This window comes from Dama dama, chromosome 2 (assembly GCF_033118175.1).
Source record: "Dama dama isolate Ldn47 chromosome 2, ASM3311817v1, whole genome shotgun sequence".
Taxonomy (NCBI): domain Eukaryota; kingdom Metazoa; phylum Chordata; class Mammalia; order Artiodactyla; family Cervidae; genus Dama; species Dama dama.
The window spans coordinates 48,116,540-48,140,740 of NC_083682.1; the positions used below are offsets into that span (position 1 = coordinate 48,116,540).

General features: G+C 46.4%; 1 protein-coding gene across 1 annotated transcript in view; it reads left to right on the forward strand.

The window, feature by feature from the left end:
- The window catches only part of DEUP1 (deuterosome assembly protein 1), a 109,305-nt gene that overhangs the window by 51,992 nt on the left and 33,112 nt on the right, over positions 1-24,201 (forward strand). Inside the window, exons 10-11 of the mRNA XM_061159767.1 lie at positions 196-393; positions 2,293-2,379. Of these exons, the coding sequence (XP_061015750.1) occupies positions 196-393; positions 2,293-2,379 (285 nt within the window). The remainder of the gene's footprint in view (positions 1-195; positions 394-2,292; positions 2,380-24,201) is intronic.

Here is a 24,201-nt window from a genome sequence, read left to right on the forward strand (position 1 = left end):
TTTTGAAAGTGGAAGGAAAAAGTAAATGCATCATTATTGTAAGTATCTTTTTAATTCAGCATTGATCAGAAAAGGAGGGTAAGGTGCGGCCTGCCTAAGTTTAAGATGGGATAGAAAGACAGCACATGGCCAGCGAACCCTTTCAGCTGCCTTCTGAAGGATTTGTTGCTGTTTTCTGGAAAATATCTGCTGCAGATAAGAAGTCATCTCTATCAGGAGGAAGAGTACCACAGCTCTGAGCAGGAAAGAATGAGGAATGAAATCTCTGACCTAACACAGGAGCTTCATCAGAAGGAGATCACTATAGCAACTGTCATGAAGAAAGCTGCCCTTCTGGAAAGACAGTTAAAAATGGAGTTAGAGATAAAAGAGAAAATGCTATCGAAACAACAGGTATGCCAGGGGCTGGAGCGCCTGTCCAGGTCACTCTTGTTTAGTGCAGAGAGTCACCTTCCTTATTGATTACTGAAAGCGTTCTATTTCTTCTACGGTTTCTGAGTCTAACAGCACAGAAATGCTTTGTGGGGTCACATAACACCTTGGTGAGATAACGCAGCGTCATCAACCAAAAACCAGGGAAGCAAGTGACAGCACAAGATAATTTCTGTAAATCTCATGCTGACGTTTTCCTGTGACCCATATTCTGATCACCCCCAACATCGTCAGCATGCAGTGGTCACAGATTGCTTCCTGAATTTGTTTTCCTTAGTTCTCGTCAATTAACATTTTTAACTTAAGAAGAGCTTTTACTCCAGCTTTTCGTGGATACTTCTCACTCCCATTTCATATCTTTATCTTACAATTTTGAAAAATGGATATTGAAAATGAAGATTAGTTCATATGCACTGAATATTCACTTAATGCATAGCATGGTTCATGGGAAAAAATAGTGATTATAACATTCTACTGTTCATATACTGCAAGTGACTTCTAAGTCTTCCCTTCCTTCTTCCTTCCCCTCCTATTTATTTTGAAATTCCCTCAATCCTGTGGTGGTGGTGGTGGTGGTTTAGTCACTTAGTCGTGTCCTACTCTTTGCGACCCCATGCACTGGCCCACTAGGCTCCTCTGTCCATGGAATTCTCCAGGCAAGAATACTGGAGTGGGTTGCCGTTTCCTTCACCACCTCAATCCTGTACTCATTGTCAAATTGGTGACCTGCTGCTGAAAGTGTAGGGTTTCTCTGCATTATTACCCCAAATATAGTTTTGAGAACACCATTCAATAATTTTCTAGATCTATGACAGTTACAGGGGCTTCCCTGATGGCTCAGATGGTAAAAAATCTGCCTGCAATGCGAGAGACCCAGGTTTGATCCCTGGGTAGGGAAGATCCCCTGGAGAAGGGAATGGCAACCCACTCTAGTATTCTTGCCTGGAGAATTCCATGGACAGAGGAACCTGGTGGGCTCCAGTCCATGCAAAAAGTCAGTAACAGGGCTATTTAAATCCTCTGTATTGTAAAAATAAGAAAAGATTCTGGCTTTGCCCTGTTATAAGCCTTAAAGTGTGATTAACCTGTAAAATACACAGGAGAACTACATAGATGGGATGATAGCATTGGCTGCACTGTATAGGAAATGATATTTTACAGGTGTTAACAGTGATCTAGGTAGTTGGATTATGAATGGTTTTTATTTTAACCTTTATACTCTTCTATATTTTTACTTTGTCAAAGAGAATATATTTTGTAATTTACAAAAGTAAATCTTTTTAAAGAAAGTGCTTTATGTAGAAATGAACCCTAGATAAATAAGAGGGCAGATGCTGTGTTTAAGTACTGTCAAGTAGAAGAAATTAGGGAGAAAATAAATTAGGAGACAAAATTAAGTAGTCTCAAAAAGGAAGGAAATTTGGTAGGAGTATCAGGAAGAACAAAACTAAACAAGAAATTGTATTTGCATGTTGTAAAAATTAATCAGGTAATGAAGAAACTTAATGGACAGTGTTATTCAAGCATGTTTTTAAAATTATGATTTTTTTTTTTCTGGTGGTAACTTGCATACCATAAAAAAATAGAAGTGAGAAATGGAATTTGGGAATGGGAAAGGATAATCAATCAGTATAGTTTGTTTTTAATTTGGCAGCAGTCAGGAAAGGAGGGTCCAGTGGGGCCTGCCAAAGATCAGAGAACTGAACGAGAATACCCAATGTGACAAGCCTGCCTAACTAAGTGTCTCCCTTTGCTACTCTTGGAAAATATTTATATTAACAAAGCAAAGTTAATTTTCATAGAATTGTGGGCTCTTATTTCGAATTTTACACTCACTTTTAACTACTAATCTCCTTTCAGATGTCGGATACGAGGTACAGAGCTGTCAGGACTGAAAACGCACACCTGAAAGGCATGATGGGAGACTTGGACCCCGGACGGTACATGGTAATGTGCTGACGCCGCTCGGTAGCTTGAACAGAGAGCTTGCCTCCTTGGCCAGATGCTGTTTACTGAATGCCTTCCACCTGTCAGGCGTGTAGAAGTCGGGCTGACAAAGTATCTCACACTTGGATGGAATTTACTTTTATCTTGCAGGCTGGAACATTTGAATTTCTGGTTTTCTCCTTGTCCTTTTCTTGAATTGGGCTCAATTTAAATTATTTCCTCAAACATATGTAACTGTCCTTGCCTTTGCGTCTGGTCTCCTACACCCTGCATGACCCGACTCCTGTCAGGTCTGCTTGATGACGTGCCCCTGAGACTCCAGTCGGAACAGATAGTCCCAGCCGCACTTGGGCCGATGTGTTTCATAGCGTGTCACTCCCCCGCCCCAGATGGTGAACAAGGACTGAATGGTGCCTTGTTAACGTATCACCAACACCTCCCAGCATCAGGGCTACAGACCGTTGGTTGAATAAAAAGAAGAATGGGTGAGTGAACGATTGAGATCTGATCTTGTGGTTTTTAACTGGTGTCTTTACAGGCTTACACAAGACAACTTAAACAGGTTATGTGCCTTTCTTTTCAGTTGTTTAATACAACAGTTGAGGTTTGGTTTTTTACATGTAAAATAGGAGAATGTTTATTTATTGAACTAATAAAATATCATAGTTACTTGTTTATCATTTATTTGTTCTGAGTCAAAATTCTGAGATAAAATAATTTTCCGCGAATGCAGGGGATCTGAGTTGCTTCACCTGGCCTCAGATTCCTCACTGTAGAGTGATAAAGTTGGACTAGGCATTCTCCATGGTCCTTTCTTAAGTCAGGATACTGTATTTCTTTCTTTGTCAATATTTTTATTTTTAATTTTCAATTGAAGTAGAGTTGGTTTACAATATTATGTAAGTTACAGGTATACTGCTTGGTGATTCACAATTTTTAAGGTTATTCTCTATTTATAGTTATTATGAAATATTGGCTAAACTCCTTGTGTTGTGTGATATATCCTCATAGTTTATTTTATACATAATAATTTGTACCTCTTAATTCCCTCCTGCTCTCTCTATATCTGTGAATCTTTTTTGTTATATTCAGTATTTGTTATATTTTTTATATTATACATAGAAGTGGTGTCATACAGTCTTGTCTTTCTCTGACTTATTTCATTTTGCATAATACCCTTCAAGTCCATCCATGTTGTTGCACATGGCAAAATTTAATTCTTTTTATGGCTAAGTATTCCATTGTGTGTGTGTGTGTGTGTGTGTGTGTGTGTGTGTACGTACCACATCATCTTTATCTATTCACCTGTTGATGGACACTTAGGTTGCTTCTATATCTTGACAATTGTAAATAATGTTGCTATGAACATTGGGGTGTATGTATTTTTTGAACCATGTTTTTGTTTTTTTCAGATATTTATATACCCATGAGTGAAATTGCTGGGTCATATGATAGTTCTATCTTTAGTTTTTTGAGAAACTTCTTTATACTGTTTTCTGCAGTGGCTGCACCAATTTGCGTTCCCATCAGCAGTGTATGAGGGTTTCCTTTTCTCCACGTTCTTACCAGCATTTGTTACTTGTATTTTTTTTGATGGTAGCCATTCTGACAGGTGTGAGGTGATAATCTCATTGTGGTTTTAATTTACATTTCTCTGATGATTAAGAATGTTGAGCAATGTTTCATGTGCCTGTTGGCCATCTGAATGTTCTCCTTGGAAAAATATCTATTCAGTTTTTCTATTTTTTAACTGGGTTGTTTGTTTTTTTGATGTTGAGTGTATGAGATGTTTACATACTTTTGATATTAACCCCTGTTGACCATTATCATTTGCAAATACTTTCTTGCATTCAGTAGGTTGTCTTTTCAATTTGTCATTAGTTTCCTTTTAATTAGGTCCAATTTGTTTATTTTTGCTTTTATTTGCTTTGCTTCAGGAGATAGATGCAAAAAATATTGCTACAATTTGCATCAAAATGTTCTGTCTGTGATGATGCTGTATTTCTGTGATAGTATGTCCTTAATTCTCCTAATAGTCCATAATCTAGCCTCAAAGAATAGAATCGTTCTGGAAGCTTTCTGCATTCTTCTTTGCACCTTGCTATGGATCCTGTGATTGGAGTATGCGCTGTGCTATGCTTAGTCATCTAGTTGTGTCTGACTGTTTGGACCCCATGGACTGCAGATCATCAGGCTCCTCTGTCCATGGGGATTCTCCAGGCAGGAACACTGGAGTGGGTTGCCATGCCCTCCTCCAGGGGATCTTCCCAACCCAGGGATCAAACCCAGGTCTCCGCATTGCAGGCAGATTCTTTACCATCTGAGCCACCAGGGAAACCCCATTGGAGTATAGATAAAAATAAGGTATGTGTGATTTCCCTGTCAGCTACAGAAAGTCTGTGTGATGCAAGGACTGTTTTCCTAAACTGTATACACAAAAAAGTTAAATTGGATTATGCCTTCATCTATGTCTTCTCTCTCTCTCTCTCTCAAAAAAGTGGTTTTTGTGTTATTTTTCAAAATTTCAGTCTGAATGTCTTTAGTTGTGCATTCTGCTTCACTATAGGCCCCACTAAGCCTGCTTCACTTTGACCCCTATCGGCATTTGGCTCTGTTTGTTTATTTGTTTTCAATTTTTCAAGAAATAAAACACAGAAAGATGTGTAAATAAGCAGCTAATTATCCTCATGTCCATCCCCAATCCCAGTTTGGACTCCAGAAATACCCAATGCTAACCAACTAGTATATTGCATTCTATAAAACGTTTTCCTTGCTTGTGCAAACACTTAGATGGGATGAGTTGAGTGTTCTTTTACAGAAATACATGTATAATATTTACATTGGGCCTTCCCTGGTGGCTCAGTGGTAAAGGATCCTCCTGCCAGTGCCGGAGATGTAAAAGACTCAGGTCTGATTTCTAGGTTGGGAAGATCCCCTGGAGGAGGGCATGGCACCCACTCCAGTATTCTTGCCTGGAGAATCCCATGGATAGGGGAGCCTCGCAGGCTACAGTCCATGGGGTCACAAAAGAGATAGACCAAGTGATTAGATGATGACAGTAATGTTAGATGATGACAGTAACACATGACTAAGTAATTAGATGATTACAATAACAACAATATATACATTATTCTAAACTGTCTTTTGACTATATATCATGGATATCTCTATAAGTCAGTAGAGAAACATCTTTTAATTTTTCTTAATTTCTCAGAAAAAACATATATACTCATGTAAAATGCATATAAATTTTAATGAATTGAAGCACAACTCCTATACCAGTGATTTTAGAGTTGTCACTTTTTCTCTTGTTTCTTCCCTTCCCTCCATTTCTCCAGCCACCTCATAACCGATCCATTAGATAACACATTAACTCTTCGGTATGCATCGTTTTATGTTCTTCGTGTGTGTGTGTGTGTGTGTAGTCATATACCTATTCAGGGGTTTTAACTTTTTTAAAAAATGGATTGCATTTTGTACACTTCTCTGTGTTCTTTATCCTTTGTAAATCCTTATAAGTCAGCAGGTTTAGGTCTTATCTGATTATATATAGTAGCTTAAGAATATCCCATGATGTGAACGTATCAAAAATTATTCAGCTATTTTTCCAGAATTACAGTTGATCCTTGAACAACACAGGGGTTAGGGGTACTGACTCCATGCAGTTAAAAGTCTGCAGCTAACTTTACAGCCAGCCTTCTTCCACATCTGAGGATTCAACCAATTGCGGACATGTGGTGCTATGGTGCATATTTAGGAAAAATGAAAAAAATACGTGTACAAATCCACACAGTTCAAACTCGTTGTTCAGGGGTTAACTGTAATTCATTCATAATTAACAACTCTATGTTTAGATTTTTACACAGATACACAGTACTGTGAAAAACATCCCTGTCCATACATCTTGGAATAGCTTCCTGAGAATGGAACTGCCGATTCAAACAATATGTATGTTTTAATTTTAAAATGTTTCTTGTCAAATCATATTTCTACCATCTCTATATGAGAGTAACCTTTTCTTTTCATCCTTACTGACAATAGGTGTTATTGCTCTTTTAAATTTTTGCTGGTCTGATGGGTGTAAAGTGATTTCTCAATAGTCCTTTAATTTGCATTCCCCTGACTTGCAGAGGGCATATTTTTGCATATTTACTGGTAATGTACTATGACTTAGTTATATTCTTTGATCTTTTTTCTTGGGCAAAGCTGAAACTCATTTTCTTTGGGCTTTCTTTTTTTCATGTTAGTTTGTAACAGCATTTTTCTAATTTGTTGTTTCTAACTTTTGTATCTTTTGTCATGTGAAATGTTTTAAACTTTTATTTATCAAACATGTACAATTTTTTGTTTATATCTCCTGAATTTCCTTCCTTATGTAACATGGTTCTTCTAACTTCTGGACAATATGTATAATTTCTTCAAAGATTTTTATATTTTTCATCTAAATCTTTAATTTGAATTACACTTTTGCATGTAGTATAAAATAGGAATCCAATTAAAGATTTTTATAATAAATGTTAAGCTCAGTTAATCCAGTTTCTCCTGATAATTTCCTGTTGGATTCTATTTGGAATTGAATTAAGCTTATATATTATCTTTGAAAGAACTGGCATTTTTATAATAGTAAATTTCCCTATCCAGTAATATGGCATGGCTTTTTATTTCTTCATCTCTTATTTTATGCTTTTCAATAAGACCTTACAATTTTCTTCATATAGTTTCTGTGCCTTTCTTTTTAAATTTATTCTCAAGTATTTTATAATTCTTGTCACTATTGTAAGTGGAATATTTTCCTTTTTCCATATTCAAAAACTTACTGTTAATATAGAAAAAAAGCCAAACTATCTTTTAATTCTAGTAGGCTTTTTACTAGAGGTTCTTAAGTGTTTTGAGATATGCAGTTGTATCAACAAAAATAGTTGTATCTCTTCTACTGTTCATGTTAGTAATTTTTGTCATATTGAACTTGCTGAAACTTCCAAGAGAATATTAAGTAGTCATAGTGATTATTGGCAAATTTGTCTAATTTCTGATTTTAGGTGAAACCGTTTCAGAGTTTTACTATTTAGGATAATATTCTTGATTTATGGTCTTTATTATGTCTTTCTATTCCTGAATTACTTAGAGTTTTTAAGATTTGCTTCTGTTTTATCAAATGCCCTTTCAACATACGTGACATCATGTAGTTTTTGTCCATTAGTTTTTTGATGTGTAAATACACTGTGATTGATAGATTTCCTGATATTGATCTACCTTTAAATTCCTGGAATTAACCTTTCTAATTATTATATTCATTTTCAAGTGGTGTCATTAACAAACTGCCACAAACTTAGTGTCTTAAGACAATAGAAACTTACTGTTGTATAGTCTGGAAGCCAGAAGTCTAAAATCAAGGTGTCAATAGGACTATGAAAAGAAAAAGAAAGTGAAGTAGCTCAGTCGTGTCCAACTCTTTGCGACCCCATGGGCTGTAGCCTACCATGCTCCTCTATCCATGGGATTTTTCCAGGCAAGAGTACTGGAGTGGGTTGCCTTTTCCTTCCTCAGAGGATCTTGCTGACCCAGGGATCAAACCCGGGTCTCCCACATTGTAGGCAGATGCTTTACCGTCTGAGCCACCAGGGAAGTCTCAATAGGACTATGCTCCCCCTGAAATCTTTGGAGGAGAATTCACCCTTGCCTCTTTATAGTCTCTAGTGATTTGCCAACAATCTTTGCCAGTCCTTGGCTTGTAAATGCATTGCTGCAATGCCCTGTCTTCACATGGCCATCTTTCTGTTTGTTTCTTCATACCATCTTCCCTCTATGTATATCTATTCTGGTGTCCAAATTTCCCCTTTTAATAGAATCCCTGTCATATTGCATTAGAGTCCACTTTAATGACTTCATTCTTTATTTGGTTACCTCTGTAAAGATCCTATTTACAAATAAGATCACATTCTAAGGTAGCAATAATGGCTGGGGCTTCAACATATAACAGTCATACTCTTAACAGTTTTGATATATTACTGCCTTCTATGTGGTAATATTTTACTTAGAAATTAAGATTTGTGTGTGTAAATGAGATTTGTATATAGTTCTCTTTTTTCTGGCTTGTTATACAGTTATTTTGGCTTTATAATATAAGTAGGGAGTATTCTGTTTTTTTAAGTGGTCTGCCATAGTTTAAATAATGTTGGAGTTACAGGACTTTAAAGGTTAGAAGGAACTTAGCTATGAAACCATCTTGATATTGAACCAGTGAAGATAAACCAAGATGGAAAAGAATATAAAGAAGAATGTGTGTATATATATATATAGATAGATAGGTAGATACCACTCCAAGATGGTGGAGTAAAAGGACATGTGCTCATCTCTCCTGCAAGATTCCAAAATTACAACTCACTTTTGAACAACCATCAACAGGAGAATGTTTGATCCCACCAAAAAAAGATACCCCATGTCCAAGGGCAAAGGAGAAGTACCAGCAAGATGGTAGGAGGGGTGAAATCACATATACAATCAAACTCCAACCCACCAGAGATTCTCGGAAGGCTCAAACAAAACCTTGTGCACACCAGGAGACCCCACAGAGACTGAGCCAGACCTGCCTCTGAGTGTTTGAGTGTGTCCTGTGGAGTTTTGGATCATCAGTGACCTGCCACAGGGGCAGGAGATCTGGGTGCAGCAGACCTGGGTGAGGGACAAGCCCTCTTGGAGGAGGTCGCCATTAACCCCACCACAGAGCCTCCAGAACTTTCACAGGACACACGGCTCAAACAAAACTTTATGCAAACTAGGACCCAGGAGAAAGAGCAGTAACCCCACAAGAGACTGACCCAGACTTGCCTGTGAGTGTCCAGGAGTCTCCAGCCTGCTGCAGGGTCGGGGGTACTGAGTGCGGCAGTGTGTGTAAGGGAACATTTGAAGGAGGTTGCCATTTTCTTCATTACCTCCACCATAGTTTGGTCTCAGGTCAAACAACAGGGAGGGAACACAGCCCCACCCATCAACAGAAAATTGGATTACAGATTTACTGAGCATGGCCCCGCCCATCAGGACAAGACCCAGTTTCCCCCTCAGTCAGTCTCTCTCATCAGGAAGGTCCCTTAAGCCTCTTATCCTTCCCTATCAGAGGGCAGACAGACTGAAAGCCACAATCACAGAAAACTAATCAAACTGACCACATGAACCACAGCCTTGTCCAACTCAATGAATCTATGAGCCATGCCGTCTAGGGCCACCGAAGATGGAGGGGTCACGGTGGAGAGTTCTGGCAAAATGTGGCCCACTGGAGAAGGGAATGGCAAACCACTTCAGTATTCTTGCCTTGAGAACCCCATGAACAGTATGAAAAGATAAAAAGATATGACACTGAAAGATGAGCTCCCCAGCTCGGGAGTTGCCCAGTAAGTTACTGGAGAAGAGTGGAGAAATAACTCCAGAAAGAATGAAGGGATGGAGCCAAAGCAAAAGCAACACCCACTTGTGGATGTGACAGGTGATGGAAGTAAAGTCTGATGCTGTAAAGAGCAATATTGCATAGGAACCTGGAGTGTTAGTTTCCTGGAACAAGGTAAATTTGAAGAGGTCAAACAGGAGATGACAAGAGTGAACATCAACATTTTAGGAATCAGTCAACTAAAATGGACTGGAATGGGTGAATTTAACTCAGATGACCATTATATCTACTACTGTGTGCAAGAATCCCTTAGAAGAAATGCAGTTGGCAGCATAGTCAACAGAAGAGTCCAAAATGCAGTACTTGGATGCAATCTCAAAAACGACAGAATGATCTCTGTTCGTTTCCAAGGCAAACCATTGAATATCGTAGTAATCCAAGTCTAAGCCCTGACCAGTAATGCTGAAGAAGCTGAATTTGAACAGTTCTATTAAGACCTAAAAGGCCTTCTAGAACTAACACCCAAAAGAGATGTCCTTTTCATTATAGGGGACTGGAATGCAAAAGTAGGAAGTCAAGAAATACCTGGAGTAACAGGCAAATTTGGCCTTGGAGTACAGAATGAAGCAGGGCAAAGGCTAATAGAGTTTTGCCAAGAGAATGCACTGGACATAGCAAACACCCTCTTCCAACAGAACAAGAGAAGACTCTACACATGGACATCACCAGATGGTCAACACTGAAATCAGATTGATTATATTCTTTTCAGCCAAAGATGGAGAAGCTCTATGCAGTCAGCAAAAACAAGACCAGGAGCTGACTGTGGCTCAGATCATGAACCAAATTCAGAGTTAAATTGAAGAAAGTGGGGAAAACCACTCGACCATTCAGGTATGACCTGAATCAAATCCCTTACAATTATACAGTAGAAGTGACAAATAGATTCAACGGATTAGATCTTATAGAGTGCCTGAAAAACTATGGACAGAGATTCATAACATTGTACAGGAGGCAGTGATCAAAACCATCCCCAAGAAGAAGAAATGCAAAAAGGCAAAATGGTTTTCTGAGGAGACCTTACAAATAGCAGAAAAAAGAAGAGAAATGAAAAGGGAAGGAGAAAAGGAAAGATATACCCATTTTAATGCAGAGTTCCAAAGAATATCAAGGAGAGAAAAGAAAGCTTTCCTCAGTGATCAATGCAAAGAAATAGAGGAAAACAAAAGAATGGGAAAGACTAGAGATCTCCTCAAGAAAATTAGTGATACCAAGGGAGTATTTCATGCAAAGATGGGCACAATAAAGGACAGAAATGGTATGGACCTAACAGAAGCAGAAGATATTAAGAAGAGGTAGCAACAATACACAGAAGAACTGTACAAAAAAGATCTTCATGACCCAGATAACCACAGTGGTGTGATCACCAACCTAGAGCCAAACATCCTAGAATGTGAAGTCAAGTGGTCCTAAGGAAGCATCACTATGAACAAAGCTAGTGGCTGTGATGAAATTCCAGTTGAGCTATTTCAAATCCTAAAAGTTGATGCTGTTAAAGTGCTTCACTCAATATGGCAGCAAATTTGAAACACTCAGCAGTGGCCACAGGACTGGAAAAGGTCTGTTTTCATTGCAATCCCAAAGAAAGGCAATGCCAAATAATGTTCAAACTACTGCACAATTGCACTCATCTCACACACTAGCAAAGTAATGCTCAAAATTCTCCAAGCAAGGCTTCAGCAATACATGAACCCGAGAACTTCCAGATGTTCAAGGTGGATTTAGAAAAGGCAGAGGAACCGGAGATCAAATTGCCAACATCTGTTGGATCATCAAAAAAGCTAGAGAGTTCCAGAAAAACATCTACTTCTGCTTTATTGTCTATGCCAAAGCCTTTGACTGTGTGAATCACAATAAACTGTGGAAAGTTCTGAAAGAGATGGGAATACCACCTGACCTGCCTTTTGAGAAACCTGTATGCAGGTCAGGAAGCAACAGTTAGAACTGGGTATGGAACAACAGACTGGTTCCAAACTGGTAAAGGAGTTCTTCAAAACTGTATATTGACACCCTGCTTATTTAACTTATATGCAGAATACATCGTGTGAAATGTCAGGCTGGATGAAGCACAAGCTGTAATTAAGATTGCCGGGAGAAATATCAATAACCTCAGAAATGCAGATGAAACCACCCTTATGGCAGAAAGTGAAGAAAAATGAAAGAGCCTCTTGATGGAAGTGAAAGAGGAGAGAGTGAAAAAGTTGTCTTAAAACTCAACATTCAGAAAACTAAGATCATGGCATCCAGTCCTATCACTTCGTGGCAAATAAATGTGGAAACATGGAAACAGTGACAGACTTTATTTTGGGGGGCTCCAAAATCACTGCAGATGGTGACTGCAGCCATGGAATTAAAAGATGCTTGCTCCTTGGAAGAAAAGCTATGACCAACCTAGACAGCATATTAAAAAGCAAAGACATTACTTTGCCAACAAAGGTCCATGTAGTCAAAGCTGTGGTTTTTCCAGTAGTCATGTATGGATGTGAGAGCTGGACTGTAAAGAAAGCTGAGCTCAGAAGAATTGATGCTTTTGAACTGTGGTGTTGGAGAAGACTTGAGAGTTTCTTGGACTGCAAGGAGACCCAGCCAGTCCATCCTAAAGGAGATCAGACCTGAATATTCACTGGAAGGGCTGATGCTGAAGCTGAAACTCCTTATTAGATATATAGTTGAGAAATATTTTCTCCCATTCCATAGATTGCCTCTTAACTCTGTTAATTGGTTTCCTTTGCTGTGAAAGAAACTTTTTAGTTTGATGTAGTCCCACTTGTCTGTTTTTGCTTTTGTTGCCTGTGCTTTTGGTGTTATATCCAAAAAATCACTGTGAGGGGCAATGCTAAGTAGCTATTTCCCCATGTTTTCTTCTAGGAGTTTTTTAGTTTCAGGTGTTCCATTTAAGCCTTTAATCTATTTTGAGTTAGTTTTTGAGTAGTCTAGGATAGAGGTCTAGTTCTACATGTTTTCTTGTGAATATGTAGTTCTCCAGCAACAATTGTTAAAGACACCACCCATTTCCCATTGTGTGTTTTCGGTGTCCTTTTAAAAGATTATTTGACCTACACGTGTGGGTTTATTTCTAGATTCTTTGTTCTGCGTTTATCACATGCCACAGTCACCACAGAATGTTTTCATTCACTCTATAAATATTTATTGAATGTCTGATATATGTCTAGCAGAATTCTAGGATTATGGGTCAGACTAGATCCTTGAACTCATGGAGGTTAACGTTAGTGGCTATAAACATACGGTTCTGATATAAACAGTTAACTGGTTGGTTATGCTAGAGTGATAGGAGGTTGTGGAGTGCAGGGGCTGTGTGGGAGCTACCTGACACTGTATTGGGATCAGAAAAGGCTTGTGAGGAATAGCCAGCCAGCCAGACAGTGGTGGGAGGGAGTCATGATAGGGTGATATAATGCAGGTGCTGCAGTGGTGAGGAACCCACCTGCCGGTGCAGGAGACCTGAGAGATGTGGGTTTGATCTCTGGGTCAGGAAGATCCCCTGGAGAAGGAAATGGCCACCCACTCCAGTATTCTTGCCTGGAAAAGTCCATGGACAGAGGAACCTGGCAGATTACAGTTCATTGGGTCGCAAAGAGTCAGACACGACTGAGTGGCTGAGCACACAAGGTAATGTAATGTGCAGAGACAAGAGACAGAAAGTCAAGGAGACTGGTAGAATTCTGTAACAACAAGAGCTGCTGGTCATTGCTTGTTTACTATATGCCTTGCTGTCTGCCAGATACTTTTGGTACATTAATGCCTACATCCTTATACCATGTGTGGGGGAGCTGGGGATAGGCTATTATCCCCACAGAAAAAGACATGAGATCTTTCAGTTTTAGAACAACTTGCCCAAGGTCATCCAGCTTGTGACTGGTTTGGATAGCTCCAGATGCGTAGTGTTGACTGTCAGACCCCGTGGTCCTGCCCGTTCTGTTCTCGTCACTGATCCCCGCCCTCCCATCGCTGCCCCTACTCAGCCCCCACGCTGCGTTCTTGGTCCTCTACTCCTCCGGCTGTGCGCTTCCCCTTGGAGGATAGAGACACCTTCAGCTTCTTTCTTCTGCATCACAGAATAGCTTCAGGTTCTCTCTTCAGAATGGCTTCCAAGTTGTCCATTTTCCACGCACGTCCCGGGCTTCCTTAACCCGGGTCACCTGCTCTGTTTCCCTGAGGAGACCTCACAAAACCTCCACTGCAGCTGGAACAGCTTACTCTGTCTGTGTACGTGATTCTCATTCTCATGCTCTTTCTTACTTCCTGACCTTGGCACATGCTTTTCCTTCCACCAAAAAATCCCCTTTCCCTACGTCACGTGGCCATGTCCTATTAATGTTTCAAGTTTATCTGCCTGAATTTTACACCATACAAAATCTTCTCTGATCTTCCCCTGTTAAGTTTCATTCCTCGAAGCCATCCTTTCCTTAGCATCTGTCATACCACAGTATTACAATTGCCTGTTTTTGTAAGCTACCCATCCCCTCACCAGGAGGCTCACTGGTTATGGTCCTGGTTGACCACTATACCTCAACACTTGGCGCAGTCCCTGAATATGGGAGGCACTGAAAAATGTTGTGTTTGATGAGTAAATGAACAAGTGGATGAGTGAGTGAGGAATGAATCAGTCCCTTATGTGTTTTCCGCCTGAGTGCTTTCATTTTCCAAAGTAAAGAAATACCTTTTTCTTTACTAAATCCTACCAGTCCCTTGAGGGACCAGATTAAATTTTATCTCCTCCTTAAATTCATCTCCCATTACTCTAGGGCCCAGTTAGTTCTCTTTTGACTTTCTTTAGCAGTGGTAATTATAACAATTCAGCACTCAGTTTTGAATTGTCTTCTTTTATTTTTTATTATGGGTCTGTTTTGTCTCAGTCATAGTTCTTGTGGGAGAAAGGGGTTACATTTCATGTTTTTCTTCATATAAGATTTGGTATAGTATAAAACTCAGTGAGGCCTTCCCTGGTGGCTCAGACAATAAAGAATCTGCCTGCAATGCAGGAGACCTGGGTTCCATCCCTGGGTCGGGAAGATACCCTGGAGTAGGAAATGGTAACCCGCTCCAGTGTTTTTGCCTGGAAAATTCCGTGCACAGAGGGGCCTAGCGGGCTACAGTCCACGGGGTCACAAAGAGTCAGACATGACTGGGCAACTGAGCGCACACACACACACACACACACACACACACACACACACACACACAAGGCTCAGTGAATACCTGTGGATTTATGGGACTCACCTGTTGTCTAAGAGACATGAATAAGTTATCAAGGAAACCACTGATAATATCATTAAAGAGTTAACCAAAGCTTTGTCTTACCTCACTTCCTACATGATCTCAGTCCCAGTAGTTGCTGACATTGATCGATTCAAAAAACATTTGGGTTCCTATTGGTGCAGTATAATTTAGCACATACATTACATCATATCTATATTATTTACTATTTTTCATGCATGTTACTTTACTCAGTTTTATTATATTTTCAATAAAGGCAGAGTCACTTTTTGATATTTGATTATCTCTGTAGAACTTTTACATTAGCACACACATATACATACATAACATATATGTCTAAAGGTTGCTTAATGGGCTGTCATATAATGGAATGCCATTGGTTATAGCCTTCAACGTGATGCTTATTAAAATAGCACTTAATCATTTATATTTTATGAGGATTATCCTTCGCATAGGAAGGTTTTTTTAAACAATTTTAATGTGGCTTTACTTATTTATTTTGGCAGTGCTGGGTCTTCATCACTGTGCAGGCTCTTTCTCTAGTTGTGGTGAGCAGACGTCTCACCGCGCCGGCCTCTGGCAGAGCATGGGCTCGGGGCTCAGGGCACGCGGGCTGGGTAGTCACGGCTCCCGGGCTCCAGTGCCCAGACTTGGTAGCTGTGGTGCTCAGGTTCAGTGGCCCTGTGGCACGTGGGGTCTTCCCAGATCAGGGATCAAACCCATGTCCCCTGCATTGGCAGGTAGACTCTTTACAGGGATCAAACCCATGTCCCCTGCGTTGGCAGGTGGACTCTTTACCACTGAGCCACCAGAGAAGCCTAGGAAGGTGTTTTTTTTTTTTAATTGAAATTTACTTGGCATAAAATATTATGTTGGTTTCAGGTGTACCTCATAGTGATTCAACATTTGCGTGTGTTATGAAATGATCACCACATTAGTTCAGTAACCATCTGTCCCATATAAAGTTATTTCAGTTTTATTGACCATATTCCATATGCTACATAGTACGTATGATTGCTTATTTATTCTATACCTGGAGGTCTGCACCTCTAAACCCCCTTCACTTATTTTACCCGCCCCCAGCACCCTCCCCTCCAGCAACTCTCGTCCTCTGTATCCTCGAGTCTGTTTAGTTTTGTTTTTTAGATTCCACATATAAGTGAGGTTATATATTTGTCCTTCTCAGTCTGACTAATTTCGCATAGCATAATAGCCTCTAGATTCATCCATGTTGTCCCCCCAAAATTTCATTTTTTTATTGTGGCTGAGTAATATTCCATTGTATATATACACCATATCATTTTTTATTCATTTGTCTTTTGATGGACACTTAGGTTGCTTCTGTATCTCAGCTGTTCAAAATAATGCTTCAGTGAACTTTGGGATATATGTATTTTTTCAAGTTAGTCTTTTTGTTTCCTTTAGATAAATACACAGATGTGAAATTGTTAAATCATATGACACTTCTATTTTTAATTTTTTGAGGAAACTGCATAGTTTTTTCCATAGAAATGGTATCACTTATATTCCCACCAATAGGGCACAAGCATTGCTTTTCTCCACATCTTCACCAATACTTGTAATTATTGTCTTTTTTATGATAGCCTTTCTAACAAGTGTAAAATGGTTGCATTGTGGTTTTGATTTACTTTTCTCAGATTAGTGTTGAGCATCTTTTCATATCTTTTGGTCATCTGTATGTCTTCACTGGAAAAATGTCTGTTCATATCCTCTATTCATTTTTAATGGGATTTTTTTAAATGTTGAGTTGTATCAGTTCTTTATATATTTTAGAAATTAAGCCCTCATCAGAGGTATCATTTGTGAATATCTTCTTCCATTCGTTAAGCTGCCTTTTTATTTTGTTTATAGTTTCCTTCCCTGTGCAAATGCTTTTTAGTTTGATGCAAGCACATTTGTTTATTTTTGCTTTTTTATTCTTACCTGAGGAGACAGATCCAAAAAAATACCACTAAGACCAGTGTTGATAAGTATACTGTGTTTTCTTCTAGGAGTTCTTCGGTTTCAGGTCTCACATTAGGTCTTTCCTAAGGGTTATGTATTTACTTCTGGCCATGCCGGGTCTCCATTACTGCACGTGGGTTTTCCCTAGTTGGGGCAGCAGGGGCTACTCTTTAGCAGGGGCGTGTGGGCTTCTTCTGTAGCAGAGCATGGACTCTAGGTGCGCAGGCTCAGTCATTGTGGCCCACAGGCTTTGTTGTCCCAAGATATGTGGAATCTTGCCCCAAGATATGTAGGGAGTCTGGGAATCTTCCCAGACCAGGGATCGAATCCATGTCCCCTGCATTGGCAGGCAGACCTGCCATTTTTAACCACTGGACCACCAAGGAAGCCCTTACATGTAAGTCTTTAATCCATCCCATGTTTATTTTGTGCATGGTGTGAGGGTAGTTCAGTTTGATTCTTCTGCATGTAGCTGTCCATTTTCCCAACACTGTTTACTGAAGAGGCTTTTTCCCATTGTGTATTCTTGCCTCCTTTGTCATAAATTAATTGACCATATAAGTATAGATTTATTTCTGGATGCTCTAGTCTGTCCCATTGGTCAATGTACTGTTTTTCCTACAGAGCCATACTGTTTCAATTACAGTAGCTATGTTCTTGTTTTCGTGTCTGACTCTTTGCAACCTCATAGACTATAGCAGGCCAGGGTCCTAGTCCCCCGCTGTCCCCTGGAGTCAGCTCACACTCACGCCCCCTGGGTGGTGGGACTGTCTCACCATCTCATCCTCTCTCCCCCGCTGTCCCCTGGAGCCTGCTACACTCACGGCCCCTGGGTGGTGGGACTGTCTCACCATCTCATCCTCTCTCCGCCGCTGTCCCCTGGAGCCTGCTCACACTCACGCCCCCTGGGTGGTGGGACTGTCTCACCATCTCATCCTCTCTCCCCCGCTGTCCCCTGGAGCCTGCTCACACTCACGCCCCCTGGGTGGTGGGACTGTCTCACCATCTCGTCCTCTCTCCCCCGCTGTCCCCTGGAGTCTGCTCACACTCACGCCCCCTGGGTGGTGGGACTGTCTCACCATCTCGTCCTCTCTCCCCCGCTGTCCCCTGGAGTCTGCTCACACTCACGCCCCCTGGGTGGTGGGACTGTCTCACCATCTCATCCTCTCTCCCCCGCTGTCCCCTGGAGCCTGCTACACTCACGGCCCCTGGGTGGTGGGACTGTCTCACCATCTCATCCTCTCTCCGCCGCTGTCCCCTGGAGCCTGCTCACACTCACGCCCCCTGGGTGGTGGGACTGTCTCACCATCTCATCCTCTCTCCCCCGCTGTCCCCTGGAGCCTGCTCACACTCACGCCCCCTGGGTGGTGGGACTGTCTCACCATCTCATCCTCTCTCCCCCGCTGTCCCCTGGAGCCTGCTCACACTCACGCCCCCTGGGTGGTGGGACTGTCTCACCATCTCATCCTCTCTCCCCCGCTGTCCCCTGGAGCCTGCTCACACTCACGCCCCCTGGGTGGTGGGACTGTCTCACCATCTCATCCTCTCTCCCCCGCTGCCCACTGGAGCCTGCTCACACTCACGCCCCCTGGGTGGTGGGACTGTCTCACCATCTCATCCTCTCTCCCCCGCTGCCCCCTGGAGTCTGCTCACACTCACGCCCCCTGGGTGGTGGGACTGTCTCACCATCTCATCCTCTCTCCCCCGCTGCCCCCTGGAGTCTGCTCACACTCACGCCCCCTGGGTGGTGGGACTGTCTCACCATCTCATCCTCTCTCCCCCGCTGCCCCTGGAGTCTGCTCACACTCACGCCCCCTGGGAGGTGGGACTGTCTCACCATCTCATCCTCTCTCCCCCGCTGTCCCCTGGAGTCTGCTCACACTCACGCCCCCTGGGTGGTGGGACTGTCTCACCATCTCGTCCTCTCTCCCCCCGCTGTCCCCTGGAGTCTGCTCACACTCACGCCCCCTGGGTGGTGGGACTGTCTCACCATCTCGTCCTCTCTCCCCCGCTGTCCCCTGGAGTCTGCTCACACTCACGCCCCCTGGGTGGTGGGACTGTCTCACCATCTCGTCCTCTCTCCCCCGCTGCCCCCTGGAGTCTGCTCACACTCACGCCCCCTGGGTGGTGGGACTGTCTCACCATCTCGTCCTCTCTCCCCCGCTGCCCCCTGGAGTCTGCTCACACTCACGCCCCCTGGGTGGTGGGACTGTCTCACCATCTCGTCCTCTCTCCCCCGCTGCCCCCTGGAGTCTGCTCACACTCACGCCCCCTGGGTGGTAGGACTGTCTCACCATCTCGTCCTCTCTCCCCCGCTGCCCCCTGGAGTCTGCTCACACTCACGCCCCCTGGGTGGTGGGACTGTCTCACCATCTCGTCCTCTCTCCCCCGCTGCCCCCTGGAGTCTGCTCACACTCACGCCCCCTGGGTGGTGGGACTGTCTCACCATCTCATCCTCTCTCCCCCGCTGCCCCCTGGAGCCTGCTCACACTCACGCCCCCTGGGTGGTGGGACTGTCTCACCATCTCATCCTCTCTCCCCCGCTGCCCCCTGGAGTCTGCTCACACTCACGCCCCCTGGGTGGTGGGACTGTCTCACCATCTCGTCCTCTCTCCCCCGCTGCCCCCTGGAGTCTGCTCACACTCACGCCGCCTGGGTGGTGGGACTGTCTCACCATCTCGTCCTCTCTCCCCCGCTGCCCCCTGGAGCCTGCTCACACTCACGCCCCCTGGGTGGTGGGACTGTCTCACCATCTCCTCCTCTCTCCCCCGCTGCCCCCTGGAGTCTGCTCACACTCACGCCCCCTGGGTGGTGGGACTGTCTCACCATCTCCTCCTCTCTCCCCCGCTGTCCCCTGGAGTCTGCTCACACTCACGCCCCCTGGGTGGTGGGACTGTCTCACCATCTCGTCCTCTCTCCCCCGCTGTCCCCTGGAGTCTGCTCACACTCACGCCCCCTGGGTGGTGGGACTGTCTCACCATCTCGTCCTCTCTCCCCCGCTGTCCCCTGGAGTCTGCTCACACTCACGCCCCCTGGGTGGTGGGACTGTCTCACCATCTCGTCCTCTCTCCCCCGCTGTCCCCTGGAGTCTGCTCACACTCACGCCCCCTGGGTGGTGGGACTGTCTCACCATCTCGTCCTCTCTCCACCGCTGTCCCCTGGAGTCTGCTCACACTCACGCCCCCTGGGTGGTGGGACTGTCTCACCATCTCGTCCTCTCTCCCCCGCTGCCCCCTGGAGTCTGCTCACACTCACGCCCCCTGGGTGGTGGGACTGTCTCACCATCTCATCCTCTCTCCCCCGCTGCCCCCTGGAGCCTGCTCACACTCACGCCCCCTGGGTGGTGGGACTGTCTCATCATCTCATCCTCTCTCCCCCGCTGCCCCCTGGAGCCTGCTCACACTCACGCCCCCTGGGTGGTGGGACTGTCTCACCATCTCATCCTCTCTCCCCCGCTGCCCCCTGGAGCCTGCTCACACTCACGCCCCCTGGGTGGTGGGACTGTCTCACCATCTCATCCTCTCTCCCCCGCTGCCCCCTGGAGCCTGCTCACACTCACGCCCCCTGGGTGGTGGGACTGTCTCACCATCTCATCCTCTCTCCCCCGCTGCCCCCTGGAGCCTGCTCACACTCACGCCCCCTGGGTGGTGGGACTGTCTCACCATCTCATCCTCTCTCCCCCGCTGCCCCCTGGAGCCTGCTCACACTCACGCCCCCTGGGTGGTGGGACTGTCTCACCATCTCATCCTCTCTCCCCCGCTGCCCCCTGGAGTCTGCTCACACTCACGCCCCCTGGGTGGTGGGACTGTCTCACCATCTCATCCTCTCTCCCCCGCTGCCCCCTGGAGTCTGCTCACACTCACGCCCCCTGGGTGGTGGGACTGTCTCACCATCTCATCCTCTCTCCCCCGCTGTCCCCTGGAGCCTGCTCACACTCACGCCCCCTGGGTGGTGGGACTTTCTCACCATCTCATCCTCTCTCCCCCGCTGTCCCCTGGAGCCTGCTCACACTCACGCCACCTGGGTGGTTGGACTGTCTCACCATCTCATCCTCTCTCCCCCGCTGTTCCCTGGAGCCTGCTCACACTCACGCCCCCTGGGTGGTGGGACTGTCTCACCATCTCATCCTCTCTCCCCCGCTGTCCCCTGGAGTCTGCTCACACTCACGCCCCCTGGGTGGTGGGACTGTCTCACCATCTCATCCTCTCTCCCCCGCTGCCCCCTGGAGTCTGCTCACACTCACGCCCCCTGGGTGGTGGGACTGTCTCACCATCTCATCCTCTCTCCCCCGCTGCCCCCTGGAGCCTGCTCACACTCACGCCCCCTGGGTGGTGGGACTGTCTCACCATCTCATCCTCTCTCCCCCGCTGTCCCCTGGAGCCTGCTCACACTCACGCCCCCTGGGTGGTGGGACATTCTCACCATCTCATCCTCTCTCCCCCGCTGTCCCCTGGAGCCTCCTCACACTCACGCCCCCCTGGGTGGTGGGACTGTCTCACCATCTCATCCTCTCCCCCCCACTGTCCCCTGGAGCCTGCTCACACTCAGGCGCCCTGGGTGGTGGGACTATATCACCATCTCATCCTCTCTCCCCCGCTGTCCCCTGGGGCCTGCTCACGCTCACGCCCCCTGGGTGGTGGGACTGTCTCACCATCTCATCCTCTCTCCCCCGCTGTCCCCTGGAGTCTGCTCACACTCACGCCCCCTGGGTGGTGGGACTGTCTCACCATCTCATCCTCTCTCCCCCGCTGCCCCCTGGAGTCTGCTCACACTCACGCCCCTTGGGTGGTGGGACTGTCTCACCATCTCATCCTCTCTCCCCCGCTGTCCCCTGGAGCCTGCTCACACTCACGCCCCCTGGGTGGTGGGACTGTCTCACCATCTCATCCTCTCTCCCCCGCTGTCCCCTGGAGTCTGCTCACACTCACGCCCCCTGGGTGGTGGGACTTTCTCACCATCTCATCCTCTCTCCCCCGCTGTCCCCTGGAGCCTCCTCACACTCACGCCCCCCTTGGTGGTGGGACTGTCTCACCATCTCATCCTCTCTCCCCCGCTGTCCCCTGGAGCCTGCTCACACTCACGCCCCCTGGGTGGTGGGACTGTCTCACCATCTCATCCTCTCTCCCCCGCTGTCCCCTGGAGCCTGCTCACACTCAGGCGCCCTGGGTGGTGGGACTATATCACCATCTCATCCTCTCTCCCCCGCTGCCCCCTGGAGCCTGCTCACGCTCACGCCCCCTGGGTGGTGGGACTGTCTCACCATCTCATCCTCTCTCCCCCGCTGCCCCCTGGAGTCTGCTCACACTCACGCCCCCTGGGTGGTGGGACTGTCTCACCATCTCATCCTCTCTCCCCCGCTGTCCCCTGGAGTCTGCTGACACTCACGCCCCCTCGGTGGTGGGACTATCTCACCATGTCATCCTCTCTCCCCCGCTCTCCCCTGGAGTCTGCTCACACTCACGCCCCCTGGGTGGTGGGACTATCTCACCATGTCATCCTCTCTCCCCCGCTGTCCCCTGGAGTCTGCTCACACTCACGCCCCCTGGGTGGTGGGACTATCTCACCATCTCATCCTCTCTCCCCCGCTGCCCCCTGGAGTCTGCTCACACTCACGCCCCCTGGGTGGTGGGACTGTCTCACCATCTCATCCTCACTCCCCCGCTGCCCCCTGGAGTCTGCTCACACTCACGCCGCCTGGGTGGTGGGACTGTCTCACCATGTCATCCCCTCTCCCCCGCTGTCCCCTGGAGTATGCTCACACTGACGCCCCCGGGGTGGTGGGACTGTCTCACCATCTCATCCTCTCTCCCCCGCTGCCCCCTGGAGTCTGCTCACACTCACGCCCCCTGGGTGGTGGGACTGTCTCACCATCTCATCCTCTCTCCCCCGCTGTCCTCTGGAGTCTGCTCACACTCACGCCCCCTGGGTGATGGGACTGTCTCACCATCTCATCCTCTCTCCCCCGCTGTCCCCTGGAGCCTGCTCACACTCACGCCCCCTGGGTGGTGGGACTATCTCACCATCTCATCCTCTCTCCCCCGCTTCCCCCTGGAGTCTGCTCACACTCACGCCCCCTGGGTGGTGGGACTGTCTCACCATCTCATCCTCTCTCCCCCGCTGTCCCCTGGAGTCTGCTCACACTCACGCCCCCTGGGTGGTGGGACTGTCTCACCATCTCATCCTCTCTCCCCCGCTGTCCCCTGGAGTCTGCTCACACTCACGCCCCCTGGGTGGTGGGACTATGTCACCATCTCATCCTCTCTCCCCCGCTGTCCCCTGGAGTCTGCTCACACTCACGCCCCCTGCGTGGTGCGACTATCTCACCATCTCATCCTCTCTCCCCCGCTGTCCCCTGGAGTCTGCTCACACTCACGCCCCCTCGGTGGTGGGACTGTCTCACCATCTCATCCTCTCTCTCCCGCTGTCCCCTGGAGCCTGCTCACACTCACGCCCCCTGGGTGGTGGGACTGTCTCACCATGTCATCCTCTCTCCCCCGCTGTCCCCTGAGGTCTGCTCACACTCACGCCCCCTGGGTGGTGAGACTATCTCACCATCTCATCCTCTCTCCCCCGCTGCCCCCTCGAGTCTGCTCACACTCACACCCCCTGGGTGGTGGGACTGTCTCACCATGTCATCCTCTCTCCCCCGCTGCCCCCTGGAGTCTGCTCACACTCACGCCCCCTGGGTGGTGGGACTTTCTCACCATCTCATCCTCTCTCCCCCGCTGTCCCCTGGAGCCTCCTCACACTCACGCCCCCCTTGGTGGTGGGACTGTCTCACCATCTCATCCTCTCTCCCCCGCTGTCCCCTGGAGCCTGCTCACACTCACGCCCCCTGGGTGGTGGGACTGTCTCACCATCTCATCCTCTCTCCCCCGCTGTCCCCTGGAGCCTGCTCACACTCAGGCGCCCTGGGTGGTGGGACTATATCACCATCTCATCCTCTCTCCCCCGCTGCCCCCTGGAGCCTGCTCACGCTCACGCCCCCTGGGTGGTGGGACTGTCTCACCATCTCATCCTCTCTCCCCCGCTGTCCCCTGGAGTCTGCTCACACTCACGCCCCCTGGGTGGTGGGACTGTCTCACCATCTCATCCTCTCTCCCCCGCTGTCCCCTGGAGTCTGCTGACACTCACGCCCCCTCGGTGGTGGGACTATCTCACCATGTCATCCTCTCTCCCCC